Here is an 18,360-nt window from a genome sequence, read left to right on the forward strand (position 1 = left end):
GCAGGAAAATAGGTGGCTTGGAGGTTATAAGGACAGGTTGAAACAAGACTTTGGTGATTTTAGAAAATCAACAGGGACATTTTGAATTGAATTTCCAGAGGGACAGGAAGCTCAGGAAAAGTTATGGAAATAACACGTCCTTGAATGCAAGTGTTCTGGACTGCTTAGAGAACAGTGATTTAGAAAGAGAGAACAAAATAGTTGATACAGTTATTAAAGTATGAGTAAAAACTGCAGCAGAAGCAGAGTTAAAGATGAAGTGGATAGTGTTTCAGAGAAGGTGATAGGCAGACTTTCAGGTAAGAAATAAAGTGACACAATGAAGACTTTTCAATGAAGAGTAATCAGTATATGAAGGATCAATCAGGAAATGATACAATACTTAGGAACTGAGAATGTGAAGACAGGCATATTGATATTGTTTTTCATCAGGGACAGAGTTGAGGATAAAGTTGTAGGTTTTGGTGTTTGCTTCAGTGGTTCTGTTACAGAGACAGCAACCAATTATCCAAAGCTAACAGTATTACAAGTGGGCAAAGGAGAGCTCATGTGAAAGAACAGAGTCACAGATGTCAAGAGAAAGGAAATGGGTTTATGTCAGAAATCCCATTGGTAAATGTGTCCAGCAGTTCCCAAGGCTACTGTGTTTGAATGACTGCAATGAAGGATAACATGAGAACATGTGGATGATTTTTTACTGTTTCATAAAGTGTGAGATGCCAAAATTGGCAGGAAGAAGAATAAGCTACAAAACAAAACAAAAACAAACAAAAAAAACCAGACAAAAATAGTAACAAAAATATTTGCTAGTTGAAATCTGTGAGAAAAGGAAATATAACCAAAAGAACTGTGCACTGTTTACCAGGATACAATTTGGCAAACATCCATGCTACTTAAGTGGCTAAGTGTGACTCAGATTAAATGAACAGTCACAGAGAAAAAGAATTAACAGGGGGTATCTCGCTCAGTGGTTAAAGATGAGGCTATTAAACAGGATGGTGCCATTTAAACAAACAGCTAAATGTCTAAAACTAGCCCATCATTGTCTGCATGAACATTCTTGGTACAAAAGCATACACCTTTAAAGCAAATATTTCATACTTATTCCCACTGTGAAGCGCTGTAAATCGAAAAGTAAAAGAGTGTGTAAGAAATCACACTTCCAGGAAGAAAGCAAATAAAATATGCAATGTCTCTATTTAGCAAGATATCATCTTTACCACCAGATTTTATAATTATATTAAATGTTCCAAAGTCGCCTATGAAATTGCACACGCCACATTTTGTTTCAATTGTCTCACTCACAGAGCATGTTGGCGACATTCTCCTGCCAGCATAGGATATACCTTGGCTTGAAACTTGTGCATTTGGACAGTTATCATCTCTGCTGTTTTCAATATAGGGGAAATGTTTTGTAGGCAAGGGCATTCCCATATGCTTTTAAATATATAGTTTCTTTTTGAAGTGAGCAGTTGGGTTAGACTGTCAAGGATAAATTTTATTTTCCCTTTCAAAAGAAAACTGAGACCATTCTATGAGCAACAGAAGAGAAAGCAGAGGATACAGCAGCTTTTGTAACTGAAATGTATTCTGTACACTAAGGGTGTGTCTACACAGCAGGGTTTAACTCAAAATAAGCTACACAAATTGAACTACATCAATTGTGTATCTTAGGCTATGTCTAGACTACATCCTTTCAAAAGTGCAAATGAAGTGGGGATTTAAATATCCCACACTTCATTTACATAATCGTGTCATGGCACTCTTTCCAAAAAGTGCCATTTCGAAAGTAAAATCGCGGACTAGACGCAGTTCTTTCGAAAACAACAGGTGTTTTTGAAAGATCCTGTAAACTTCATTTTTTGAGTACATGATCTTTCGAAAAAGCCTGCCATTTTTTAAAGAACTGAGTCTGGTCCGCGGTTTTACTTTCGAAATGGCGCTTTTTTGAAAAAGTGCCATGATGTGATTATGCAAATGAAGCATGGGATATTTAAATCCCCACTTCATTTGCAATTTCGAAGTGTCTAATTTACATCCCTCTGTAGAAAGAGGGATGTAGTCTAGACACCACCTTATTTTGAAATAGCTTATTTCAAAATTGGGAGCCTCTACACAGCACTTATTTAGAAATAGAGTACTCTTCCTCCGACTTCCCTTACTCCTCATATAATGAGGGTTACAGGAGTCGGAGTAAGAAGTCCTCCAGCTTGACAGTATTTCAACATTATTTCAAAATAACTGCCGGCTGTGTAGACAAAGACTAGGTTATTTTGAAATAATGTTTTTTGTAGACATACCCGGTTTTGTTACTTTCTAAATGAACTTTCAAAATGTAAGAAAGCAAGATAAATATGATTTCACAATGATTCAGCTGCTTTTGTGTTTTTTCATATGCACTTTGCATGGAAAGCCACAACTGCTTCATAATAATATTGCACTATTTGACACCTGCTACAGAAGCAGATAAGATTTATCATGATGCAAGAATTATAGGATTGTTAAAAATGGTGATAGGCCTAAAATGTCTGAGGGCTGGAATAAGCCATTTTCAACAAAGAAAACCCTAGTGGTTTGCTCGCAGCCAAGGAGGGATCTGGCCTTTTTTTAGGTAACTTAGTATGGGGGGAGATTAGGAGACAGTATGGTAGTATCGCATTTCTAGTCCAACACAAAGGCTAACATTACCCATCTTGGAAAAGTGAAAAGTGATTAGAGAATTTGTAGATCATTAAGAAAGACTCTAGCAGTAGTTCCAAGCAATGAAGACAGGTTTCAGACAAGGAGCTTCTTTAATTAATGTTCTGCATGATACAGGAAAGCTCCTCAAACATTAATTGCTTAACACTTTATTCACATCCTACTTTGGATAGCATGCACAGGAGCTAATGAAGGGAACTCACTTAACATAATATGCATTATAATCTTCTTTGAATCCTTTAATAATCAGCGCATCGTCTCCCCTCATAGAAAAGACAAATTATGTTAACATGTGTGGTGGCATGAAAGCATCATCAGTAAGAGTGAAAGAACTAAGAAAGACATTAGACTAAGACTGACCAAAACCAAAACATAGCTAATCTTCTTCTGAATAGCTAGATCTTTATCCAAGTTAGCAATATTACATGCAGATGAAACAACTCTTATCTAAATTTTGGCTTGAATGTGTCTTACAGAAAGGCTTCATTAAATCTAAATATTAATCATCAAAATGTGGGAAACATTTGGTTTAACAGGAGCACTGTGTGTATTACAATGTGAGACTCTGAGGCAGACAGAATTTGCAAGCTTTCAGAAATCAGATGAATTCACAGTTGGGTAAATACAGGTGTGTCAAGTCACTAAAAGCACCCTCAAGATACTGATCAATTCTGTAAAAAAAGGAAAGAAAGAACAGAAGCACACAGACATGCAAGAATAAGAACAAACAAGCCAGTATTACTTCAAACATTGCATTCAGTAGCATCTGTATATCCCAAGTGTAAATGTATGGCCGCCGCGTTACAAGAGAGTTCAACGGTGTGAAACCTGCCATAAGTCCCCACCCAAATAAATAACTAATCAAAAACCTTGTCTAGGAGACATCATTTTTTACTACAAGTTAAAAAAAAATTACTGTAAACCTTTTAAGTGGTCTTTGGGATATTTTAAGTGGTCTTTGAAGTTTGGAGCTCGTCTACTAAGGAATACCTCAGTGTACTGATTTTCTACATCACTTCAAACATAATCATGTCTTCCATGTCTGGATGTGTTGGAGATACCACTAGGCATAAATGAGTGGACCCTGTTGCTCTGCAAGACTATTCCAGGGGGTCTACCTCCTCCACTGATCAACTCCCCTCACCTCCCTCCCTCAACTTCTCTCCATCCTTCCCAGTGCCTCCTGTATGCTGGGGGACTGCTCCTCAGTGGCATGCAGCAGGAACTGGGAGGAAGGAGGAGGAGCGGGGACAGTACACACTGGGGGGAGAAAAGAAGCAGGAAAGACAACGGGCAAGGGTGGAGCAGGGCTGGGAAGAGGTGGGGTGGAGGAGTTGGGACCGTAGAGGAAGAGGCAGCATGGGACGAGATTTGGGGCTGAGCAGGGGAAGGGCTTGGAGGTCTCTGAAAAATTTTAAATCCAAATGGGGGTAATTGGTTGCTAAAGTTTGAGAAGCACTGATGTAATTTATCAAGAAGATGGTTTTAAAAGGAGCTTTGGATTGTGCCTACTAGCATTCAGGGGTGATTTAAAGAGTGATACTAAAACATAAGAAGGAAATTATGGAGGAAGGAAAGTTTTGTGGTTAATGTACTGGACTAGGACTCAGGAGATCTGGGTTAAATTCCCAGTTCTACAACAGACCTTCTGTGTGACATAGAGCAAGTCGCACTGTGTCTCAATTTTCCAGCTATATCATGATAACACTTCAATAGCTCTCAGGGGCCTCTCAATCCCTTCTTCTGAAGTTATCTTACTTTCTATATATATTTAAAACATTACTGAATCATGGAAAAATGGAGGGTACGTCTGTACAACAGTGTTATTTCAAAATATCTTATTTTGAAATAGTTAATTCGAAATAAGATATTTTGAAATAACACATCTACACACAAAATGCATTTAGAAATAGCGCGTCTACACTGATTGGACGCTGAATCGCATTTAAGGCAAGCTGAAACCAGATGCAGCAGGGCATCAGGTCAGTAGTTGCTTTATGTGGCTGCTGCCTGAGGCTATCTGAGGCTCGTGCTTAAAGAGACACTCCCGCCCCCCCAGACAGCCGGTTCTCAGCTTTCCCTGCTTACTTGCCTACCTCGCTGAGGGACAGCAAAGCATTTTTTCCCCTCTGCTTGCTTTGGTTGCCCTGACTCGGGACATCACAGCACTCGGCACCATGGAGCCAGAACTGCCCCTGGGCACTCTGGTGCTCATTTTGGAGGTCTTGCTGCAAGCCTGGCAGCAATTGCTGGAGACTGCCTGGCAGCATCTGCTACAGCCCAAGCCCCAGGCCCTCTTCCGGACCTCCCTGGGGATGCGAGAGTGCCCCGCCGCATCTGGCATCTGGACACCAGCAGTGACTGGTGGGACCACATCATCCTCGAGCGCTGGGGAGACCAACAATAGACCCAGAACTTCAGGATGAAGAAGGACACCTTCCTCGACCTCTGTAAGTGGCTCGCCCCTGCTCTGCGGCGATGGGACAAGCACATGAGGCCAACCATTCCCCTCCACAAGCATGTGGCCATCACCCTCTGGAAGCTCTCCATGCCGGATACCTACCGATCCGTGGCAAACCAATTCGGCGTGGGGATATCCACCACTGGAGCAGTGCTTATGCAGGTATAGCAATCTCCGGCCACTGTGCCAGGAGGGGGGGTGCGAGGAGAGGATGGGCTGCCCTAGGGAAACTGGAGGGAAGGGGTTCAAGTCCCCTCCATGGAAGGATTTGGTCTATCCCACCCGCACTATGGCGGGTGGCCAGGATTGCAGGGGGGGTTGCTCCTGGGAGTGGGGGCTCGGGGCAGTGGCGGGGGAGGAGCACTGTCAGCCATCCTGGCACCCCAATGACTCTTGATGGTTTTGTGTGTCCCTCTGCAGGTGGTCAAGGCCATCAACAGAGTGCTGCTCTGCAGAGTCATCCATGTTACTGATGTGGACGCAGTGATCAAGGTGTTTCCCCAACTGAGGGGGGGGGCAATCAACGGGATGCACATCCCCATCTGTGCCCTGGAACACCAGGCCTCCCTCTACATCAATTGGAAGGGATACTTCTCAGTCATCAAGCAGGCTGTGTCTGACCACCGGGGCCATTTCATGGATATTAACGTGAGCTGGTCCGGCAAAGCACGCGACACGTGGGTTTACTTCAACTCCTCCATGTGCTAAAGGCTGCACACTGGGACTTTCTTCCCCGACCGTCACATCAGGGTCGGAGACGTGAACATGCTTGTGTGCCTGGTGGGGGATACGGCCTACCCACTACAACCCTGGCCCATGAAGCCCTACACGGAACACCTCAACCCCTCCCGGCAGGCCTTTAATGCCAAGCTCAGCAGGGCCCATATAGTGATTGGTCCCGCCTAAAGCAGGGGGCTGGACTTGATGACCTTCTGAAGTCTCTTCCAGCTCTACAGTTCTATGATTCTATGGTGGAGGGGGCATTTGGCCAGTTGAAGGCCCGTTTTAGATGCCTCCTCACCTGCCATCTATCCAAGTGGAATATTCCGCACATGGTGACAGTGTGTTGTGTGCTGCATAATTTGTGAGAGAGGAAGGGGGAGGCTTTTCTGCCAGGTTGGATGGCAGAGGCCAACCACTTGGCTGGCCTTTACGTGCAGCCCCGCACGGCTGTCAGCCAGGAGGACCATCGGGGGGCTGTTCAGGCCTAGGAGGCCCTGCAGGAGAGCTTCCACCCAGAGGAGGAGTGAAGTCTCCCTGGCGTGGCCCACTGGGGCCTTGTGCCTTATTCCACCCTCATGTCCTTCCATTTTCCCCTCCCTAACCACCCTTCCTGATGTAAAATAAAAACACGTGTTGCCAAAAACAAACTCTCTTTATTGACCATAACTGGGGTAAGGGAGGAATGAGGGTGGGTGGGGGAGGGGGAAACCTGGGAGGAGGGAGCTGGAAGGGGGAGGCAAGGAGAGGAAGGGGGAGGAGAAGCTCAGGGTTAGGGGTCTTGCTGGTCCACCTGATTCCCAGCACTGCAGGTGCAGGGTCCTTGGCATCCCCAGGGGGAGGGGTATGGAGGGTGAGGTGAGGGGGGGAGAGAAAGAAGCAGGAGGGGGAGCAGGAGTGGGAGGAGGAGCGATAGCTGGGGTGGCTACAGAGGCTGGAGCGGCAGCAGGCAGCAATCTCTGCACCAGGGTATGCAGGTGGTCACGGATGGCACAGCCCTGATCAAGCAGCTCCCGCAAGCTCTCCCGCCGCAGCTGCAGGTCTTCATGCACCCAGTGCACCTGGCTGCGGATCTGCCTTCGCAGTAACCCCAGGTGCTGCCGCTGGTACTCCTCCTGGGTCTGGGTGAGCCTGCTGGCTTGGGTGCGGGAGGATGTCCCGGGCGGGGTGGTGCGCCCTGCACTCGCAGCTGGTGTGGCTGTGGAGAAACACGAGAAGAGGACAGTTATCCCTGGGAACAAAGCCCAGCCTCTCTCTGCAAGGCGAGGATGGCAGGTCTCTGCACCATCATGTCCTGCTATCCCTGGGAGTGAGAGCTGGGCCAGGAATGCACCCATGCCCCTGTGCTGTATATAGTATGGGTGTGTGGGGGGGAAAGGAAGATGTGCCCTGCCTCTGCATAGAGGGGGCTTCTGGAGGGAGGGCATTGTGCAGTGTCCCTCCCAGGGGTCAGGAGCATGTCATGTGCTTTCATACATACATGTGTGTGGATAACAGGCCAGGGTCCCTGTGTGGCTGCCAGCCGGAGCCACATGCCCCGGCTGGCGTGGCACATGCACAGGTTGCTGCGTGATCCATGGTCAGCAAGGCCCACATGCATGGTCCCTGGGTTCCCTCCCCCACCCCGCCCCGCATAAGGGGACAGTGATAGCACTCACATGTCGAGGCCTTCCTGGCCTCGGAAGACAGCGGTGACATGGCTGCTGTGACAGCTCAGGGGTCCTGGGCGAGTGCCATGCTCCCTCCAGGCTCCTGCGACTGCTGACTGTCGTCCTCCTCCTCCTCTGTGCCCCGGTCAGGGCCCTCTGTCCCAAAGTCGATGACCAACTGGGGGGCACGGACTGTCTGGTCCCCCAGGATGCGGTCCAGGGCGTCAAAATAGGGTAAGAGGTCTGGGTCTGTCCCTGGTTGGGAGCTGCCCCGTGGCCCTGGCATAGGCCTGCCTCAGCTTCTTTATTTTCATGCGCACCTATTCCTGGGTGTGCATGTGGCCTTTGGTGGCCAGGCTGTCAGCCATCTGCCTGTAGACAGCTGTATTCCTGCATCTAGTGCAGAGATCATTGACATTGGAGCAGGGGTTCCCAAACTTTTTGACATGGGGACCAGTAAATCAATTCACGAACTTTTGGAGGACCGGTAATGTTAATTTGCATATTCATTAATCAAATAATGAATATTAAAATAAGTTGTTTCTGGTCCTCCCAAAACTCCCAGTGCCAGCTTTAGCAAAGCTTTTGATATGGTCACCCACAATATTCTTGCCAGCAAGTTAAGGAATATGAATTGGATAAATGGACTGTAAGACAGACAGAAAGCTGGTTAGACCAGGGTTTCCCAAATTTTTTACTTTAGTTGGAACCCTTTTTTTTCCAATACTGCTTTTTGCAGCCCAAAAATATAAACACATAAAAACAAACTGAGAAAATACCAGACATATAACATGTCTGGTATTTTCTCATTAGGTAAGTTGTATTATTACTAGATGTATCAGTTTGTAGTTTCGATCTGCCTGGCTGGTAAATGTGCTCAGGCTGCATGAGTGTGTCTACCAGCCAGACAGTTCGCAATTACTCAAGGGGTGTATGTGTGGAGGGGGAACAATAGAATCCCCGGGCTGGACTAACTCATGCTTTGTGGTGGGGAGGAGGGAACTGGGGCAGCGTCCCAAGATCTACATATGGCCGGGTTAGTCCCACTCCCCGCAGGCCGATTCATTCCTCCCCCCTGCTCCCCCTGCTGCGCCTCTGGCCAGCCCCACTTCCCCCAACTCCCTCCTGGGCAGCCAGGTCCCCCCCGCTTCTCCTCCCAATCTCCCTTGGCCAGCCCCGCTGCCCGCATCCAGACCTCCTTCCGGCGGCCGCTTCTTCTCTCCCCCCATCTTCCCCGGCCAGCTCCCTGCCCCCAACCTTGCACCCCCCGGCAGCCCTGCTTCCACCAGCCCCCCAAACTCCCCAGGGGCTGCCCTGATTCCCCAGTCCAGTGCTGCTTCCAGTGGCCAGCTCTCCCCTCCTCCTCACCCCAGAATCCCTTGGCACCTGCACCTTCCCTTAGCCCTGCACCCTTCTGGTGCCTTCCCCTTCCCTTACTGCCCCTGCCCCCTTTGCCCTCTTTTTCCCTGATACCCACCCCCTCAGCACTCTCTGCCCCATCCCCTCCTGCCCCTCTGTGCCCTCACACATGACTTGCCCATCCCCACCTCTCTCATGCCCACCCCTTCTTTCAAGCTTTCTCCCAGCACCTCCTCCTCCAGCCCCCAATGCCCTTCCCCTCTCCTCTCCCAGCATCACCCTGTCCCCCCCTCCCACTGACACCTCCCCTCCTGTCCTTTCCCTCATTGTCTGCACTTGGCCCCCTGGCATTTGTCTCTCTCTCCTGCACCCTGTCCCTTGGTGCCTTCCCCTCCCCCCGCCCAAACCCCTTCTCCTTCCACTTCTCCCCCTCCATGCAAGCCACTGCCGCCTCCGCCCAAGTCCATTCCCTACCTTCTGCCTTCCACATTGCAGGGCTGGAGGCCGCCAGAGCCAGCGTGGACCTGCCAGGTGCTTCCGAAGATTTTAAAATCCTGGGCCATGATGTCACATCACGCCCGGGCGTCCTCCCTGCCTACATGCAATGCTGCACATGGGCAGCAGCAGGCGGTGAGGAGGAGCCGCGCACGGTGGGGATGCTCTGGGGGCGGGGTGGGAGGATGCGCGGGGTGGGGGACCGGCGCCCGGCAGAGCCAGGGGAGAGACCCAGCTCCACATATCGGTGGAGCAGGGGCCCTGGCTTTGTAACTCGCCGGCACTTCCGGGTTCAGAGGCACGGGGCCCGAATCGGCCTAAGGCTGGCCCTGCTGGCAGCCAACAGGCATGCTGAGGCCCGGTATTTTTTTCCCATGGCCCGGTACCAGGCTGCGGCCCATAGTTTGGGAAACACTGCATTGGAGGCCTCCCACCAAACCTCAATCAGGTTCATGATCTCCGCACTGGACCAGGAAGGCGCCCGCTTTTTGCAGCCCTTTTCAGGCTCCTGGGAGCTGCCAGACTGCTCCTTGGGAGCGGTGGAGGGCTGGCTGGCACTAGCTGGCTGGCTCATGCTGGCAACTGGGTCAGGGGTAGCGCCTGAAGGCTCTGGGCTGGCAGGCTTGGAGCTGGCACAGGCCCTGTGGCCAAACAGACTCTACCCCTTTAAGGGCTGAGGGGGAGGAGAGGAGTTTTCCTGGTTTGGCCCAGAGTGGCCACCAGGGCACCCTGGGAAGGGCTGGAGGCCCCCTAGTTCAAAATAAGAGTCTACACAGCGCTTATTTCGAATTAGCTATTTTGAATTTTGCATTATTCCTCGTAGAATGAGGTTTACCAAATTTGAAATAAGTGCTCCGCTATTTCAAGTTAATTTCGAAATAGCGATTTGGCTGTATAGACACTAGGAAAGTTATTTAGAAATAATGGTTGTTATTTCGAAATAACTTTGCTGTGTAGACATACCCTGAGAGAATAACTCTAAAGACTGGTAGTTAGGACACCTATGTCTGCTTGTGAATCTAGCTCTCCCCAATTTTGAACCAAAACTGGTGAATTAATGTTGGCTTTGTGAATAGTTTTGGTCTGCTTTCTTGGCATGAAAAAATTCACCCAGCTCTAGTCAGAATAAATGAAGAGATGAGTCATTAAATATGGTTTTAGATACAGGAGTTCCTTCCACTCTCTGGCCTAAGGAACATATTAGGAGGACCATTTCAACCATGAAAATGAAAGCCAAGTTAAGTGGTGTATCAACACTGGAATACAATGTCGATATGCTCAGTGGAGTTAATTTTATTCTGAATTAGAGCTCATTGGTGTGGGATACATGAGAAAGTTCTCCTAAGGTGAGATTCATTCATTTATATATTAGTTTATGTGCTATGCTGCTGGGAAAATAATAGCAACCACCACTAGATAAATGTTTTATACCTCATACTGAAAGATGCATCTTTTTACATTTCAACTCACTCTTATTATCAATACATAGAAAAAAGGAAAACAGAGGTACTATTACTAATAGCCACTATTACTATTTAATTAGTGACACCTGAAAAAAACCTCTTTATTTTACTAAGGCTTTGTCTACACCATGAATTAGTTTTGTCGACAAAACTTAGTAGTGTAGACATACTCTAATAAAGAATGGACATCTACGGAAGTTATTTCTCATTTGAAATATCTAATCTGATATTATATTTCAGTACAAAGAACTAAAAGAGAAAAGATGCTGTAATCTAATCATACCACAAACCAGGTGACATCTGTACTAGGCAGAATACTGTTGTTATTCTGCTGTCTAGTTGCTGTTGCTGAGAATGACGAAGTAGTGAAATTACATTTTCCCATTATTATTTCCAGACACTCTCTGGCAATGGTTTGTTGACTCTAATAAAGCTTCAGACAAAGCTGTCAGCAGAGGAAATGGCAGAAGCAGAGCCGGGAACAACCTTCATAACAATAAATGAATCTAAAGCCTCAGTGATAGCATGTGCATTTTCTGATAAAATTTAATGTGAGTATTTCAGAATCTATCATAAAACTGCAGCTGAATTCCAAAGGGATAAATGTATTCTACCAAGTCACGGTACTCAAGCTTTTGACAAACATAAACATATTATGAAGGATTAAAGAGTTAGAAGCCTTACCTGCTATAGTATTGAGGAACATCAAATATTCAAAGTTAGAAATCTCCCGTCGCTGCCAGCGCTGAGTCATATTGGAGGACTTATAAAGCTGTCTGGGAGTGGCCAGAGATATTCTCCTGGCAATTAAATTTAAAACATGTTTATTTTAAGAGCATTATTAAACTTTAAAATGCAGAGCAAACTTATTAGAATGATTTACATGACATTCTCTCAAAGCCTTTTTATTTTGTTTAATGAAATCAGCAAAATACTAATATTCTTTGAATAATTCTTATATAGAAATCTATCTATATATTTTATTTTATCAGTGCTATAGCATTGCTAAAAGTACTCTCCATCCTTTGTGCCGTAGTTTTCCAATTTTACAATAGGATAACACTATTTCTATTTCCATACATCACAGGGATATTTTGAGGATAAATGCATTAAGGGGAATGCAATATATTCCAGAATCACAGATGAAAGATATTTTATACATCAATGCAGTTAGTGAATCCTGTCCCTACAGCTTGCCCATCTCTGCTTTCAGCCCCACTGAGCTCCAACAACACTACAGACTTTATCTTCTATTTACTACAGTAATGGGGGCAGGGTTTGTTTGGAAAGAAAACAGGGGGCTGTGGAAGGGGGCAGGAATTATTCCCTTTAGTTACTGGAGTTAAATGAATTCAAATATAAGAGTGGTGTTTGCTTGCAAAGCCTGAGAACTGAACTTCAAAACAAGCATGTAATACTAATGCTAAAATTTTTATGCTGTGATAGCAATCATAATCCAATTCAGGATTAGGATCCTATTATACAATAAATTTTACAGAATTAGACACATTCACTGTCCCAAATAGAATTACCAAAGTAGACATTTTAGCTCCAATGCACAGCCATAATAACTCCCATACTTACGACTTCCAGACTTTATTACTGAGATTCCTATCTAATAATGAAGCTACACCTCATAAAGCTCTGTTGGTATGTCTACAGTTGGAAGTCTGGTGTGGTTCCCATCTTGAGGAGACACATGCTAGCTCTCACTGCCAAAAACTGCAGTGTAGCCATGGCAGCAAAGGCAGCAGCTTGGGCTAGCCATCCAAGTACATACCCACAGGGTCTGCACAGGTTTCTACTCCCTTCCACTGCTGTCTAAGTTACTGCACCCTCACCTCCAAGAGGAGACATACCCTAAATGGTATAAACCATAGCAGACCATGTGCTTAGCAACACTTACAGGTTGTCTAGTATAAAATCTCTGTCCTTCCCTAGGAATAACGTATTGTTCTCCATGTTCATCAACACCCACAACAGCTACATTTTAATGGAAAAGTAAAATTGTTGACTAATAAAGGGAGATTCGAGAGTGCAGGAAACAGAACTTTTGCAGCAGCTTGATCTAGTCTGTGGAACTTAATCCTACAAAAGCGAGACTGTTTACCTCACCATTTTCAAAATTAATTCAGTGCTCCTTTATTTCACTTAGTTTGTCCTGAATAAGTGCTTTACACACAGAGACACACTCTGTCTTACATACAGACACAAATAAATCCTATACATTAAGCCAGCTATGTCTCCTACAGGCTAGAAATAAAGAATGAGATTACTTCTGTTCTTAAATGCTTTGAAATGTTTGGCTATTGCAGTTCTAAGGCCCATACCAATACCTAGGCAGATGGACATATTATGTATATATATTTTACAAGTTACAATATATTTATTTATTTACAGCTCTCTAAAATGACAATACCTGCAATTTAACACAATATACCTTTTAGAGATACAGTATGATCACATTTATGATGGACCATTTTATGTTACTGACCTCAACCTTAACTATATTGGCCCCTGGCTTTATGGGTGTTTGTGTAAGTTTATACTTTGGGACTTTATTATCACAATTTGTGACATCTAGGCCTTTTTGGACACTGTTTGGTATATGTATTGTCAACTCAAACACTAATATCTCTGCCACTGTAGAGAGTCCTGCTTAGAGATTTCTCAGTCTATAGATAGCTGAAATAATAGTCCATAATGGCTTCAATGGAGCCAGTCAGGTCTAATGATGTTAATTTAGCTGCCATGTGTAGTCAGGCTTATGTGTATGTTGCCCATTTAAAGGAATAAAAGGAAAAAATCAGTGGTGCATCAGCAAACCATCTATTCTTTGAATTTCTGTGGCTGAGGTTTCAGATCTCCCTTTCTGCCAAACAGTATTAAACTTTTGGTTTTTTTAGTGTCTACTATATGCCTTATTCTTCTCCAATCCACAAGTTTCTTAATCACATTTTATTAGTGAAAAATAACAAAATGTTGTAATAAAACTTAAAGTTACTATAAGTAAAATAAGCACTGTGCAGTTAAAATGGGGGGGGGGGGGGTCTGAAAACTTTGAGATGTGTACATTTTATTTCATTATTTACAACCTAAATTTTCAACAGCAACTACTCATCTGAGGTGACACAACTTCTGGGTGGCCACACTTAAAAGTGGATGGTTTACAAATGATAGGTGCTCTACACTTTCTAATATAGGCTCCCTTAAAAGTGTCAAGTTGAGCACACCCAAAAGCGTTAGCCATTATTGAAAATGTGAGGCACACATTTGCACACAGAGACATTGATATAATTGCATATATAGTTACAGCCTTACGAAATTTACAGTCCATTTTAGTCAATTTCATTGTCATAGGATTTTAAAAATCATAAATGCCATTATTTCAGCTATTTATATCTGAAATTTCATGGGGCTGTAATTGTAGGGAACCTGACTCCAAAAGAAGTTGGGGAGTCCCAAGGTAATTTTAGGGAGATTGTGGTACTGCCTCCCATTAATTCTGCACTGCTGCAAGTAGCAGCGCTGCCTTCAGAGCTGGGCATCTGGTGAGTGGTAGCTGCTGCGCAGGAGCCCAACTCTCAGAAGACAGAGCTGCTGCCAGCAGCATCAGAGCAGAAGTAACAGTGATATGGTATGGTATTGCCACCCTTACTACTGTACTGCTGCTGACAGGGCTGCCAATCCCTGGCTGCCCAGCTCTGAAGGTAGCACAGAAGTAAGGGAGGGGTAATACCATGACCCACCTAAAATAACCTCCCTGCAACTCCCATTTGGATCAGGACCCCCAATATGAGAAAAACTGATTTCCTTCATTGATTTCACAGGGGAAAACCAGATTTCATGATCCATGCTGCATTTTTCATGACTATGAATTGGACCATATATATAGCAGACCCAATTTACAAAGCAGAGAATCAACATTTGTATGCTTAATTTGAACATACAATTACCTTGATTGGTGGGTATAAATTAACTGTGACTTGTGAAAAATGGCGGTTCTTACACATACAAATTAGACATAAAAATGCCTGTCCATAGTGCTGTTGACAGGGTTAGCAAGGGGGCAGCAGCCCTGGGACCTTGCAGTTTAAGTGCCTGAAATGGCCAGCCTCTGTCACCACTACCTCAGCCCTTTAAATCGCTGATGGAGCCCCTGGGAGCATGCATGCTGTGGCTCCAGTAGCACTGAAGGCCTGGGGGAAAATAGCTCCCAGCCCCACCCCTTCTGCCTGATGCCCTGCCCTTTTGGGGGGCCTGAGCTGGCTCTCCAGAGAGCCTGGTGTAGATTCTCACCAGCCCTGCCTCTGGAAGTACATGCACACTTATTTGAAAATCTTAACATCCATCTCTCTACAGTAGCTGCAAATGTTTTTTTGCCATTTTTTATCTTTGTATTTCTCTACAAAATCAAGGGACTCCAACGGGACAACAGATCTGACAAATATGCAACACAGAACGGTCATGTTATTTTACAAGTGATTTCCATTCTGTTGTGTGTTCCCACACGCAGCCTTCTAAAACAATGTGAAGAATGTATTTAACATTTTAGTAACTTATATTAAGTTATAAATAGTTTAATAATTCATTTTAAAGGAACCCATCTCTTGTAACTGTAAGACCCTAAGATGTTGAGAGTACTATCGGACACAAATACATAAATTCATTAATTAATCAAATAAATAAATAAAATGCTACTACTACTACAAAAGATTGGTATAATATACTAATTTATTTTAGGTTTGACCCAAATTCTCCAAAGGGAATCTCACAAATTTACAAAATGTCCGTAAATGCTACATTTGATTTAACTGAAACATGTAGGAAAGCAAATGTGCCCAGAAAGCTCTCTATTGACTATATATCTGAGGAATTTCAGCGTTCAAGTTATTTCAGCAAAGGCCAAAATAAATTATGCACAATAAATTGATTCCATACCTACTTATTTCAGGTAGCACAGGACTGCTGTAGGTTTTGTTAATCCTGCAAGCTTTGATCAAACTACACCTATTTCAGACATGCTATCACAAACGTGGAGAAGTTTATATGGATCTGCTATACTGGCTTTTTGGAAGACAGTAAATTCCCAGCAGATCAAGACCTTAATGTGCAGAGTGCAGACAGACTACGGCTATAGTAAGATATTTGAAAATTTTAGAGAAGTATGAGATTTACTAAATATCCTTACAGAGTGTCTGCTTTTTAAATATTCCCAAGCTGGCAATATAACTGAGCCTAGATGCGAAGGCAAAAAACCCTGGTGTGAGAGTTGATGCATGAATGCAATCAGCACCACAAGATGATCTTCTCACAGAAGGTAAGAAGGCGGATAGGAGTGATGGGGAGCTTTGAAGGAGAGTATCTCAGGGGCTTATTGGAACTCTTCAGATAATGTTGGTAGTAAAAATGGAAGACTCCTCTGTGTATTTTGACAATGCTGTAAAGCTATGTGAAACCTGTTAATGCTTCAAGCTGATTTTACAATACATTTTTATATAGTATTTAGATTTGTAAACCTAAGCCTTGAGTTTGCATTTTTCAAATATATTCCCCTCTTAATCACAGAAGCAGGAGAAAAATAATTTAGTATAATCCGAATAAGATGGGGAAACTTGGAAAATGCAAAATATTTTCTATATTGATGGATGGTGAAACCAAAACCAAAAATCTTTGCAAAAATGGCACCTCAAAAACAAATACACACATAGTTATTTAACCATTGAAATTACAAACAACCTATCACTTAATTAAGTTAAAAATATTGCTGTTCAAGACACTAAAATGTTGGGAAATCTAGACCTCTGGTTGTAGTAATGCTTTAATTTTCACAAATATCAACCCTTCTGAGTTTGCAAGCATAAAAACACTATATAACATAAAATACTTTAATGACATTACCTTGCTTGTGGCAATCCATAGCTGGTCCCCACTCCAACCCGAGGTAAGCTGTATACAACTTTTTTTACTGTTGCTTGGTCCGGAAAATTAAACATAACTGAGGCTGTGGTAAAAAGAAAAAAATGTAACTTAAAAAACCATAAATAGTATAGAAATCTGTTTCACTAACAGATAATATATTTTCAAAAGGTTTCTCAGAATTTATTTGGAAAGGTAATCTAGCTACACATTTATCGTCCTGTGAAACAAGGGCCTTTAAAACTTTTAGTATTCTGAAGGCTGGAAAACAGTTATTTCTGAAAATATTCTGTGCTCAGAGTAAAACTAATTAACTTCTTTGGCATTAACGTGTGTCCCCATTTTGAAAGAAATATAGATTTTGTAGTCCAGGGGAAATGTGGTATGTCACACATTCAAGTCTTTTGTTCGGTTGTAGAGTCTCCCGATGTACTGTGTATAATTTAGTGCAGTGACTGGCGCATTCAGAACTTGCCAGGCCAGGGATCGACTGACTGCTTTCCCTTAACAATTGAAGAACAAAACTTACATTATTGCTCCCTCATCGGGACGAGAGAGTTGACACACCTCAACAACAATCTGTGATTGAGTCAGTTTCAAGGTAGCATTTACCACTGCTGGAAACTGGGCACATGTATGCTGTCTGTTGAAGAGGTACTCGTGACATGCTTCTAACCCACATTTTTATGTTTGGCAGAATTATATTTTTTTAATAATTTCAACAGATAATATGTTAATATTTCTTTTTTTTCAATTATCAATTTTTCACTACTTATTATTTTCACAATTATGCAAAATTAAATTAAGCATTTTTTTATTTTTATCTATTTAAATTTTCACAGCTGTGGTAAAGTATTGGGTGAGTGAGAAAATTACTTAATGACAGAAGAAACTGAAATTAAGAAAGTTAATCTTTGTAAATCATTAAAATACAAATTATCTACATCATATGTCAATATACAGAAAGTAAATATCCTTTAATCAAAGTCTAATAAATTCTCAAACTGAACTGTTCTTTCGTTGTCTATGTAAATTCTGATGATCACCTATGGAAATATTTTGTCATCAATTTGTGTGTGTATAGGGAAATTAATGTTTACCAATTATTGATAAAACTCTAATCTTCCCAAGCTTAGCTATGTACAGCATGAAGGAAACTCCCCCCTCAGACTAGTGGGACAGTAGTGTTTTAACACTTTCCAATAGATAATCTGGTACATGCCATTGATTATATGAAACTTTTGTGATAAAATCAGGGTATATGGTTGCTCCATGTGCATTTTGGGAATGTTTGGAGACTCACTTAAGGGAAAATATTGTTCTGGTTTTTCAAAATGGCAGAGGTCCATTGGAGGTACTGTGTCCCAAACATGAGCCCAGAAATGAAAATGAGATAGCAATAGTATGCAGTTAGTGTTAAGGTACAGATCAAGTTTACTATTGTGCACAATTCAAATCACTCCTAAATCTGAGTTTAGTTCTTCACATCAGAAATTGGTTGGTTAGGAGAGTTTGGTCCTTTTCTTTCCATTGAGCTGAATTCCATGTTGATTTCTATCAGTTTGGGCCTTGGGAGATCAATATACAGGCAGTC

The 18,360-nt window shown here is 43.5% G+C and overlaps 1 protein-coding gene across 15 annotated transcripts in view; it reads right to left on the bottom strand.

Moving 5' to 3' along the window:
* Positions 1 to 18,360, bottom strand: part of NBEA (neurobeachin) — a 748,692-nt gene that overhangs the window by 131,498 nt on the left and 598,834 nt on the right. For all 15 annotated transcript variants that reach the window (XM_075919184.1, XM_075919178.1, XM_075919179.1 and 12 more), the window contains 2 exons: positions 16,749 to 16,851; positions 11,532 to 11,647 (listed from right to left, as the gene is read on the bottom strand). In XM_075919184.1, the coding sequence (XP_075775299.1) occupies positions 11,532 to 11,647; positions 16,749 to 16,851 (219 nt within the window). The remainder of the gene's footprint in view (positions 1 to 11,531; positions 11,648 to 16,748; positions 16,852 to 18,360) is intronic.

Source organism: Pelodiscus sinensis, chromosome 1 (genome assembly GCF_049634645.1).
Source record: "Pelodiscus sinensis isolate JC-2024 chromosome 1, ASM4963464v1, whole genome shotgun sequence".
In the NCBI taxonomy this organism is placed as follows: domain Eukaryota; kingdom Metazoa; phylum Chordata; order Testudines; family Trionychidae; genus Pelodiscus; species Pelodiscus sinensis.